Raw genomic sequence first — 11,620 nt, 5'->3', positions numbered from 1 at the left:
TTTGTTCTTTAGGGCAATATGAACACTTTTTGAAACCACAAACACAAGTACAATACTTGAAAGGATTTTCGTAATTGTTGGTTATTTAAAAAAAAAAATATAAAAAAATATATTTTTTATTTTTTAAAATTTATTTTAATATTGAAGTATTAATAAAATAAAAAAATACTAAAAATATCAAATTATAATAAAAAACAAATCAAATTTCATTTCTAGTAACCCACAAGTTTGAATCACATTAAATATGTTTTTATCATAAAAATATTTTTAGATTGATATACAAAGTAATTAAAATTAAATTTTATTTTTGAAATAAATATTCTCAAAATGAATATAAATATTAATATAGGACTGAAAATTAAAAATTAAAAAATTAAACAATAAAATTAATTAAAATAATTAAGTCCACTCAAAGCTTATTAATGCTTATCTTACTATTTACATTAACAATACCAAGAAAAAAAATGTTGTATATTTGGTACTATAATATTATTTATTTTTTAAATTATTTTTATTTAAAATATATTAAAATAATATATATATATATATTAAATTTATTTTCAATATTTACATGTTAAAATAATTTGAAAATATAATTTTGTTTTTAAAAAAAAGCAAAAACAAACATTCTAGGCAAGGCAATGCAAATACAGGTGACCGGTTAACATTTGACCAGAGATGGTTAAAGACTCACCTCCTTCAAATACATCACACAAAAAAGGGAACACCCACAAAGGGCAAAGCAGATAGATAAAGTGAGAGAAGAGAGAGAGCACCGTGTGTGTACGGGGAGAGCACCGTGTGTGTACAGAGAAGTGTGAAAGCAGGATTGAATTGGTAACTAGAACTGGGGGAATAGAGACAAGTGAAGAGCAAAATTGAAGTATAGATGAAGAAATTCGGTGGAGAAATGGGAGAGAAGTAGTTTTTATGGTGTTAGTGTTGCTTCTGTGTATGTAACCGTGAAGGTTAGAAAGTTTGTTTAGAGAGCGATAGTTTGTTTTAGATAGAGAAAGTTAGTTTTAGAGAGAGAAAGTGGAGAAATGGTGGATTGGAGTTGGATTGTTTGTGAAATAAAGTTACGTTATTGTGTTTGAAGGTGATTAAGACGAGATCTAAAGTAAGAGAAGGAAAGATTGTGATAATTCTATGGCTTCTTCAGAGATTTCAGCGAGAGCTAACAGTGGAAACATCAGAGGAGGAGGAGAAAGCTTCACTTCTGGTTACAGTGAAGCCATGGAAGGGCAGAAAAATCATTCTACTCATCCAAGTTCAGCTAGAGGTACAATTCTTGCTTCAATGGATTTTTTTAATTCATTTTTGTGGATTTCTTTTCTTTATTTATTTTTAGTTTGTTTTGTGTTGTAGTTGTAGATGCTGAAACGGCGCTGTATAATGAGCTATGGCATGCTTGTGCTGGTCCTTTAGTGACTGTACCTCGTGAAGGAGATCGTGTGTTTTATTTCCCTCAAGGACATATAGAGCAGGTCTTACTTTGTTTTAGTTGTTTTGTCTTTGCCATTTTTGAGAATTCTCAGCAATCATTCAGAGTGTTTTTGTTATATTTTTTTGTGGGTTTAGTTTGTTTTCTTGATATCTGAAGTTTGTTTTGTTAGATTTTTGGTGTGATTGGGGTTGTGAAATGGGTGTAGGTGGAGGCATCAACGAATCAGGTAGCAGACCAGCAGATGCCGCTGTATAATCTTCCACCGAAGATCTTATGTCGTGTGGTTAATGTTCAGTTGAAGGTATGGGAAATCTGCTGATTAGTTTGTGTTCGATTTTGAGGATTTTATGTGTGAGGTTTGTTGATGGGGTAATATGTGAATTTTTTTAGGCTGAACCAGATACTGATGAGGTCTTTGCGCAAGTGACTCTGCTTCCCGAGCACAACGTGAGTATTCACTGATGATTTGTGGTTATGCAGTGTTTGGATAATTTTTATGGAACTGGAATGGAAATTCTGATTATTTTTGTGGTTTTTTTTAATGTTAGCAAGATGAGAATGTGTTGGAGAAGGAGCCTCCTCCACCTCCACCACCGCGATTTCATGTACATTCATTTTGTAAAACCCTGACTGCTTCGGATACCAGTACTCATGGTGGATTTTCGGTTCTTAGAAGACATGCAGATGAATGTCTTCCACCTTTGGTGAGCTTTACAGCTTCTACCTAGGGGTTTCCTTTGGGTTTTGTTGAACTAGGACTTTGGGTTGTAGATTTTGAAGTTTAATCCTTGCTTTTATTACAGGATATGTCAAGGCAGCCTCCAACACAGGAATTGGTTGCCAAGGATTTGCATGGAAATGAATGGCGTTTCCGACACATTTTTCGGGGTAATCATCTCACACTCGAACAATCAACTTGGTATCCTCTCTAGTATGGCAGGAATGTATGCAAACCTTTCCACCTATTTGTGAATTTATCGTGACCCCTTTTAGCATGAATATCACTATTATTGCTATGACTATGTTAACGTGCTTTCATATAGTCTTCATGCATTTAGTATGAAGGCATGGATTATTATTGTAGCATTCAAGATGCCAGTTGCTTAATATGCACAATGATTTCAATGCCAGGCCAACCACGGAGACACTTGCTTCAGAGTGGATGGAGCGTGTTTGTTAGCTCCAAAAGGCTTGTTGCGGGTGATGCGTTTATATTTCTAAGGTTTGGTTTCTTTTTTATATCATCAATGTTCTAATATAATGTTTATGTGTGAGTGGAATAAAATGTGTATTTGCATTTTATAGAGGTGAGAATGGAGAACTTCGAGTTGGTGTTAGACGTGCAATGAGACAGCAGGGTAATGTTCCATCATCTGTCATATCCAGCCACAGCATGCATCTTGGGGTGCTTGCTACAGCATGGCATGCTGTTTCAACCGGGACCCTGTTCACTGTTTATTACAAGCCAAGGTGAATGATTTATTACTAATTTTCTGTGGGGAATAAGTATATTACAGGTCAAGTAATGTGTGTATGAATTTGTGGCATGTAAATTTGTACAGGTCTCATTTTTCTTTGATTCCGATTGTTATTCATCATGGGATTTGGATTTTGGTTAGCATGGTCTGATTCCTTGAAGAGGATCAGTCTTATTATTTAGTAAATTATAGTGGTAAACTGAACTGAAAGGGAATCCGTGGCTTTCATCTATTATACTAACATATTAGCAAATATGATTTGAGTGTTTGATGTGCTTTCCTTAAACATTCTAAATGTCTTGCTGCAGGACAAGTCCTGCAGAGTTCACTGTCCCCTTTGATCAATACATGGAGTCTGTCAAGAATAATTATTCCATAGGGATGAGGTTTAAAATGAGATTTGAAGGAGAAGAAGCTCCCGAGCAAAGGTATGACAGCTGCTTGCATATAGGTTTTGTGATGAAAGCTACCTGTTATCTGGAAGTTAAATGTTCACTGGTAGCTTCTCATTTGTAGACCTCCAGTTTTTTGGCCTTTTCTTTTTTGTGATTTAAGCTTTGTAGGATTATTGGATGTTTGTGTCTGTGGAAGACATAACATTTTAAGTGCTCATGATTCTCTGCTGTAGATTTACTGGCACTATTGTTGGAATTGAAGATGCCGATCCCGGCAGGTGGAAGAATTCTAAATGGAGGTGCCTTAAGGTAGTGCTTCAGTATTTATGATGCCATGCAACACTTTCATTTATGGTTCTAAGCAGCTTTATTTATGGTACTTTCAGGTGAGATGGGATGAAACTTCTACCATGCCTCGGCCAGAGAGAGTTTCACCATGGAAAATTGAGCCTGCTCTAGCACCTCCTGCACTAAATCCTCTTCCATTGCCCAGGCCTAAAAGGCCTCGAGCAAACATGGTGCCCTCATCCCCTGACTCCTCAGTTCTTGCTAGAGATGGTAGCCCTGCGATTCACTCATTGATGTTTATGTAGATAATTTGAGCAGCTAGAATGATATTCAGGTCTCTTGACTATTAATGTGTAGGTTCATTCAAAGTAACTGCAGACCCTCCATCAGCAAGTGGATTTTCAAGGGTCTTGCAAGGTCAAGAATTCTCGACCTTGAGAGGCACTTTTGCAGAGAGCAATGAGTCCAATGCTGCTGAACAGTCTGTTATGTGGCCATCCTCAGCAGATGATGAGAAGATCGATGTGTTATCTACTTCAAGAAGATTTGGATCAGAGAGGTGGATGTCCTCGGCGAGGCATGAACCAACCTGCACAGATTTGCTATCTGGCTTCGGGACAAATTCTGATTCATCCCATGGGTTTGGTGCCCTGTTTGTTGACCAAACTGCTGTGGCTGCTAATCCAACGAAGAAACACTTGTCAGATCAAGGGCAGTTTAACTTGCTAGCCAGCCCGTGGTCCATAATGTCCTCGGGTCTCTTGCTAAAGTTGTCAGAGTCAAATACAAAGGTTCCAGTACAAGGCAGCGATGTAACATATCAAGCACGGGCTAATGTTTTTAGTGAGTATCCTGTGCTTCAAGGTCACAGAGTTGAGCAGTCGCATAAAAACTGGATGATGCATCCCCCGCCATCTCATTTTGATAATCATGTTGCATAAAAACTGGATGATGCACCCCCCACCATCTCATTTTGATAATCATGCTAATTCGAGAGAGTTAATGCCCAAACCTGTTTTGATGCAAGAACATGATTCTGGAAAATCCCTGGAAGGAAACTGCAAGCTCTTTGGGATTCCTTTGAAAATTAGTAAACACGTTGCACCAGAGGCAGCAGGGACCACAAACACGATGAACGAACCACTGGGTCATATCCAACCTGTGAGTCACCACCTTACATTTGAATCTGATCAAAAGTCAGAACAATCCAAGGGTTCGAAGATGACTAATGAAAATGAAAATGAGAAACAATTCCAAGCTGGTCATCTGCGAACAAGGGACAGCCATGGAAAAACACAAAATGGCTCAACCAGGAGTTGTACGAAGGTTGCCCATTTGTTCACAAATGTCTTTCTTTTGGTTTACATGAGATATTGATACATGCATATTAGAAGAAACCTGAAGCTAATTGCAATTATTTTTTTTTAATTTGCCTCAGGTTCAAAAGCATGGGATTGCACTTGGTAGGTCTGTTGATCTTTCCAAGTTCAATAACTATGATGAGTTGATTGCTGAACTGGACAGGCTGTTTGAATTTAATGGTGAATTAATGGCTCCCCAAAAGAATTGGCTGATTGTGTACACTGACGATGAGGATGATATGATGCTTGTTGGAGATGATCCCTGGCAGTAAGGGCCTTTCTTAAATTTTCTTTAAAATGTCTTGTCAGTTGTCTCTGGAGTCAGATATAGGCATCCATCTCTGTTGTCTTTTTCTGCGAGGGCCTTGTATAACCGGTGGCATTATGTGTGTGAAACAGGGAATTTGTTGGCATGGTTAGGAAGATAGTTATTTACACCAAAGAGGAGGTACAGAAGATTAAACCAGGCGCCTTGAATTCAAAGGGCGTTGAGAATCCAATGGATATGGAGGGTGAGGATGATGACAAGGAAGCCAAACATCTGCCACTTCCTTCAGCATGTAGCCCTATGAATTGTTAGATTTGTCTCTTTTGAATTCGAGGTAATTTTCTAGTTGTACAAAACAATTTTTTACTTTTCTGTGCTTGCATTTCTTAGCAGCAAATCTTGTTCAGATGCCATGAGCCGTTTTCCTCGTAATTTAATCTTTTTGAATGTAGATGTTGACGAAGAAATTTCTGTGCTTATCCCTATGTCAGGTTTGGGTACCGGCAGCAAGCGAGTGCAATGGTCACTTATCAGTTGGTATTTGGTAAGAATGAGATGGAAGCCACTCTACGTATTGCAGGATGTGAAGCTTTGCTGGTATCAGAAATAGATGCAAGAATGATATATAATCCAATTTTGGACCTTTTATGGAGTTAGTATTGTATGGTGTCTCAGTTATACATAAATATATATACCCGTAATGTCTAGCGAGGCAATCATTATCCTTGCTTTTCTCCAAATCATCCCACCATGTACAGAACTATCTTACCTTCACCCTACCACTTTATGTAAGTATGTCTATCTATCATCCAATGGGTTTTCAGGCAAGCCTAGCTAATCTTCCAATGTTCCATAATGTTGGATTCCGTATTCCTGACCTTATCCAAGCTTGCTAGCAAATATCTTATCTTATCTAGGGCATGTGCATGCTGTCTTCATCAGATTGGATCAAGGGACATGGACGGTTGGACCTGAGTTTTCTCCTTTAAAATTTTGGTTTCTGTACACTGATGGGTCTTTTTCGTTCCGTATCTTGCTTGGTGGAATTCAACCTTGTCTCGAGTAAATTCAAGCTACTATACAAAATATCTTGCTAAAATTATGGGATATCAAATTTGGGACAATTCTTAGCTGGACAAGGTTTATGACAGGCCTTGCTTGCAGAAATTATGAGATCCAAGGTAGGGACGTTACTGGGTTTATGGTTCTTGTTCATCAGCTAGGGTCACCTAATAATCTTTTTTCAACGTTGTCTCGAGTTGTTTTCCATTATCATGTGACTTCATTGTAACGCAATTTGAAGTTAAAACTCTAGAGGTATGTTAAAAAAAGAACCGGGTGGCCTGTGTAATTTGAAAAATTAGGGTAGGTTCTTATCATAATTGGAGGAAGGGCATGCGGCGTGTTGAGAAGAAAATGTTACAAGAAGATAAGCCAAAAGCTGCAGTGGAGAGCCATTTTGAAAGTGGCGAGTGTGTGAGGACTGGCATCATAGAGAAGGAAAATTAAGCTACAGCCTTACTTTTAAGATTGGATTTTCAGATGGTTGGATAAGCCACGCTACAGAAAAGAATAAAAAATTCGAGTTGCACTCGACAGTTTTCCTCCAACTTTTCGAGGAAACAGGCTGTTGATTCACTTGAGCACATGTTAAATTACTGTCTGTTTCTGACATGGGCATGGTACATTTAAGGATGCCAAGCCTATATGGACAAAAATATTGCAACGGTTTGGGAGTATTGTTCCAAACGGGCCAATTTTATTGAAATGCTTACAGCAAAAGCAGGAAATATTAGAATTCTGATTCTTCCAAAAACTTAAAACTAATGGTGAATTTTTCTGCATGGCACCTATCCTACAGAGTGGCCTTTGGAGGCAGCTAACTAGTAACCATTTGGTGGTATAGAAGACCACTTGGATTGACAAAAAGATAACAATCGAGCAACTTGTTCCCGTCAATAGGCAACTGAAGTTCATTACCTTTCTTCAAGTTCATTTGACCACTACATCATGCCATGGAAACCAGCTGAATCCAGGAGAACTGCTTTAATTTGATCTGGATGCATGTCCTGACCTTCTTTGCATTGCTGAGGAATAAAAAGATACATGTCATGTCACCAATCCAGGGATGAAGCAGACAATACACAATCCCAACTCAGTCTGAGCACATCTAAATAAGATGGAAAACCCTTGGATAGATGCAAGACCATGCATCTGTTATGATATATCCCAAAATTTCAAAAGAGACTTCGGACATACAAGCTCAACTCCTTGTAGTTTCTCTTCCATTTTATCAGATAATTAAGTAACAATTAACGGGATCATCATAAATAATTAGACATTTGCTATGTTTTTTACTTCACAGGGTGGGTTGACGTCAGTTTAGGCAACACATTGTCTAGAATTTAGCTTTGTTTGGTTGACGTCAGTTTATACAAGGCTTGCAACACATTGTCTAGAATTTAGCTTTGTATTCTAGATTGAGAACAGAGAAAATGTACCTCAGCTCGGAAAATATCCATGGCAAAACCATTGAAACAGCTAATGACAGCTTGCTGAATGTCTAGCCCAAGGTTATCCAAAGCTCTCATAGTGGAGAGCAAAAGACCTGGTTTGCGGCCACAAAACATGTGGATGTTTACAGCCCTTCCTTCTCTCACTCTAACCTCAACCTGTATGTTTAGCAAAATAGAAACTCAACTGAGTTTGACACCATGAAAAAGTTGATGCCCGAGAAGATTAAAAGAAAGCTTGAAAATACCATTTACGTATAAAAACAAGCTTCCCTGTTTGGGTAACACAGAATTAATCAGTCATTTTCAATATTTATTAGAGACAGACCACATGAAACCAAGTTTGTGCTTGATAAGTTATTCAGAGCCCATGATATCATATCCAAGTGAACTGTTCCATGAATATTTTAGAAGCAGGAACTGAATGTCATGGCAGCAAAAAATAGGGCACGGAAAAATCTAGGTGACACACTAGAGACAATAAGGAAATCATAGCACAAAGAGGGGAAAAAATTACCCTTGCAGGTTGGCCATTTGGGCTTGGCAATGAGCTAGGGCAAAGTTTATCCATAATACGGCTGGGGAGTGCTGATGGAGTCGGTGTCAAAGGGTGAAAACTTGTGGTCGGTGTCAATGACGAGCTGGGGGGAGTCGACTCCAATTCATTATGGAGATCATTAATCCTTTGCAGAAGTTCCTTCAAGTATTCAATTGCATCGCCAAGGATTGATGCCCTATCCATCTGTCAGCACAAGACCATTAAAACTCACATCTTATTATTTTGATGAAGCACGGGCGGAAAATTTGAAGTTCCAACATCCAAATGCTTCTCCTAGTTATTAGGCTTAAAAGAGTGGCAGAGTTCTGTTTTCCTCCTAACATATCAGAGTTTGGAGAAAGCATTACCTACATAAGCCAAATTAAACAAAAAGTACAAAAACTGAAGACTATTGTTTCAAGTGCTTGTCATGTCCATTATGAATCCCGATATTCCTCAGTCCAAGATGACTATGAACTCGTCATGTCCATTATGAATCTCAATATTCCTCAGTCCAAGATGACTATGAACATGTCATGTCAGCCCAGTGATAAAAATTCAATGACGGACGCTAGAGGTTCAGCCAACCAAGACAGTAAGAAAATAGGTTATTTTGAATATTTTTTACTTCTTCTGCGGTTCCTGAATCTATATGAGGATGAAAATTAAATGACAAGATATTTCTGAGGATAATTAGCTCAAAAGGTGCATATATCTATGTGTGTGTGCGTGTGTTCTTACAAACCAGCATATAATGAATCAGGCTATTAACTCTTTTCTGATTCAAGGAAACTAAGGAAATCCAAACAGTTAGGTGAGCACTGCAATTCACGTTGGACCGAAGGGGAAGAGTTTGGCTTTAGGCAGATCCTTCACAAATTCAAGGTATCTTGTGCTTTTCTTAAATATTTTAAAGCTTAATAAGTTAAAATAAAACCCAACCTTTACGCTTTTCTCTTGTACAAAACACAATCTCAGGTATTTTAAGTAAGCCAGCAACTCATGTCAGAATCACAAGTTGTGTATTGGAAGGGGATTTCTTAAAATAATCATTGCCGAATGCAAACAGTGACTTAATAATCAACCTTGTGAATAAATAAATGAAAAATCGAGATCCATGTGCATGCCACGACAAGAAAGCAAAATATACAAACAATTTAGAAGTTTTAGGAACATTGAACTTCAAACAGGCAAGGATAGAAAGAAATGTTAAGTCTATGGAAGATAGCAAAAAACATATCAGCAAAAGGAATTCAAAATAAGATTTAACCAATTCAGAGGAAAGAAAAAAGAAAAGAAGAAGAAGAAGAAATTCAGAAATTCAACAACTTTATGTTGAAGACAATTTTTAATACCCTAACAATGGCCCAAAAAATTATGGTGAAAGTAAACAACTCTACCAGGGTCCATGTGAGAGGAATTAATGCACTTTCTTTATCCATTTCTAACATGCAAAAACAGAATATGCTACTCATTCAAAAAACAATTTATAAACATTCTCTTCAGACACAAGCACACACAAACATGCTGGATGATTGTAGAGACAAAAAATAACTGGAAAGAAATATCTAATTCACAGGAAAATGATAAGGAAAATTCTTACTTTACTGATCTTTGGAACAACAGACCTCAGCATGTACAGCCTATCATTGAGCTTCTTCCGGCGCCTCCTCTCTGCCATCAAATTCTTAGCTGGAAGCCCCTTCTTCTTCCCCTTTTGATCCACACCACCACCACCAGTAACACCACTATTCGCTTTTGAACTAATCCCACCATTCTTACCAATCTCCTCCACCTTGGTATTCTCAGTAAATTCATCAGAATCATAATTCAAACCCGACCCATCAACGCTCACATCCTCTAGAAAATCATCTCCGCTACTAAATTTTCTCTTCTTGTCATTCTCTTCACTAATTTGAGTCATTTCACTCTTCCATTTATCTCTATCAATCCCACTCAAAAGTCCCAAATTCCCTCCATTATCACCCAAATTCTTCCTCAAAGCTGCTCTCTTTTGAAACAAAGTAGGTTGCGCACCCATTGAAGGGTAAGTTTCAAGAGGCCTTAACAATTTAGACCTGTTTAAAAACAATTGATTCCCTGAATTCTCATCAAACCCTCTAAAACTAGTTAACCCAGGACCATTTTCAGGTAACTGAAGCATCCGAGAACTTGAAAATTGTGGATCAGAACATAAATTAGGAATGGTAATCTGACTATTTGAACCCAAATCCGAGAAATTCCCCAAGTTTCCCAAAACCCCACCTCCCCTATTTAACAAAGCTGAAACATTTGCTGCTGTAGTTGAATTTGTTCCTTGATTCTCAAGGAAACCAATTTCACTCAAATCAAACCCATGCTCTAAAGGGTTGTTAGAAACCACATTAAGGAGTGAAGACAAAGACGGTTTTGGATGCATAAAGTAATGTACCTGAGAAGGATCCAAATTGTTGAAAACTGAAGGAGAAGGTGAACAAGAAGAGGAAGAATCCACTTGGTGAAGCAAAAGATTATCTGGGTCACCAAGACCTGGTGAAAAGGTGAGGTCTTTGATACTGTCTTGATGGGTTTGATGAATAGTATTGTTGTTGTTGTTCACATACCACTCATCTTCCACTTCAAGCATGGATTTGAAATTAGAGAGAGAACCCATTTCTTCCCTGCCCTCCAACATGACCCCACCACAACCAGCTGCAGTAGTGTTGTTAATGTTGTTGTGGTGGTGGTGGAGGTGGTTTGTTGTTGAATCTTGCTCTTCTTTATGATCTTCAAGCCAAACACTGGTGCTATTTAGTCTAGAAAGCATGGTTTTTTCCAGTCTTTTTTTAGAGAAAACTATAATGGAAAGAAGACAAAACAAGTTGCTTAAAAAGACAGGAGAGAAGAAACGGAGTTAGAGAGAGAGGGGGGGAGAAGAGGACGTTGCAGAAGGAAAAGGGCATTAGCTTTTTATAAGCGAAGCTTGCTTTTTTGGCATTGTTAAGAGCCAGAGAGGTAAAGATGTCCATTTTTGAGAATGGATGTGACACGCTCTCCCTATGAACGTTACACTAATCACTCCTACTCTACGAGCCTTTGTCTCTTTCGGTGTTTTTGGCTTGCTTTTTTTTTTTTTTTTGTTGCTGCTGCTGAAATCACGTCAGGGCCACTCGTTCTCTTAACCTTCATTTTGTGCATCTTGTTCCCGTTTTGCTTCCTACATCTGCCAGCAAGCTAAAGAAAGAGACTGCCGTTTTAATTCCCATAAATCTTTTCTTTAAAAAATAACGATGTTCTTTCATTTTTTTAATTAAAATGATATGGTTTTGGATGAATATTAAAAAATAAAATAA

The 11,620-nt window shown here is 37.8% G+C and overlaps 2 protein-coding genes across 3 annotated transcripts; one reads left to right on the top strand and one right to left on the bottom strand.

Moving 5' to 3' along the window:
* The first annotated feature begins 645 nt into the window (after positions 1–645).
* Positions 646–6,107, top strand: ARF2 (auxin response factor 2). 2 transcript variants are annotated; one of them, XM_011041958.1, is made up of 16 exons: positions 648–1,282; positions 1,369–1,487; positions 1,653–1,748; positions 1,838–1,894; positions 1,996–2,151; positions 2,251–2,335; positions 2,579–2,669; positions 2,753–2,917; positions 3,234–3,353; positions 3,554–3,629; positions 3,707–3,878; positions 3,966–4,491; positions 4,544–4,934; positions 5,047–5,237; positions 5,369–5,571; positions 5,729–6,107. In XM_011041958.1, exons 1-15 carry the CDS (start codon positions 1,150–1,152, stop codon positions 5,547–5,549), a joined length of 2,559 nt encoding a protein of 852 aa, XP_011040260.1. In that variant the 5' UTR covers positions 648–1,149; the 3' UTR covers positions 5,550–5,571; positions 5,729–6,107. The 2 variants fall into 2 exon arrangements, with proteins under 2 accessions (XP_011040259.1, XP_011040260.1); XM_011041957.1 differs by lacking the exons at positions 5,047–5,237; positions 5,369–5,571; positions 5,729–6,107 and having other exon boundaries at positions 646–1,282; positions 1,375–1,487; positions 3,966–4,631.
* Positions 6,108–6,955: 848 nt separating this feature from the next.
* LOC105136561 (transcription factor ICE1-like) lies at positions 6,956–11,312 on the bottom strand. The gene is made up of 4 exons (XM_011041960.1): positions 9,892–11,312; positions 8,268–8,492; positions 7,739–7,909; positions 6,956–7,324 (listed from the first exon to the last, which is right to left on the bottom strand). The coding sequence occupies exons 1-4, from the start codon at positions 11,092–11,094 to the stop codon at positions 7,241–7,243; spliced, it is 1,683 nt and encodes a 560-aa protein (XP_011040262.1). The 5' UTR covers positions 11,095–11,312; the 3' UTR covers positions 6,956–7,240.
* Between the last annotated feature and the right edge of the window lie 308 nt (positions 11,313–11,620).

The sequence above is a fragment of the Populus euphratica genome, unplaced genomic scaffold (assembly GCF_000495115.2).
Source record: "Populus euphratica unplaced genomic scaffold, PopEup_1.0 scaffold133.1, whole genome shotgun sequence".
NCBI classification, from domain to species: Eukaryota; Viridiplantae; Streptophyta; class Magnoliopsida; order Malpighiales; family Salicaceae; genus Populus; species Populus euphratica.
The sequence above is the reverse complement of the archived record's forward strand: the minus strand, read 5'-3'. Positions and strand labels throughout refer to the sequence as shown.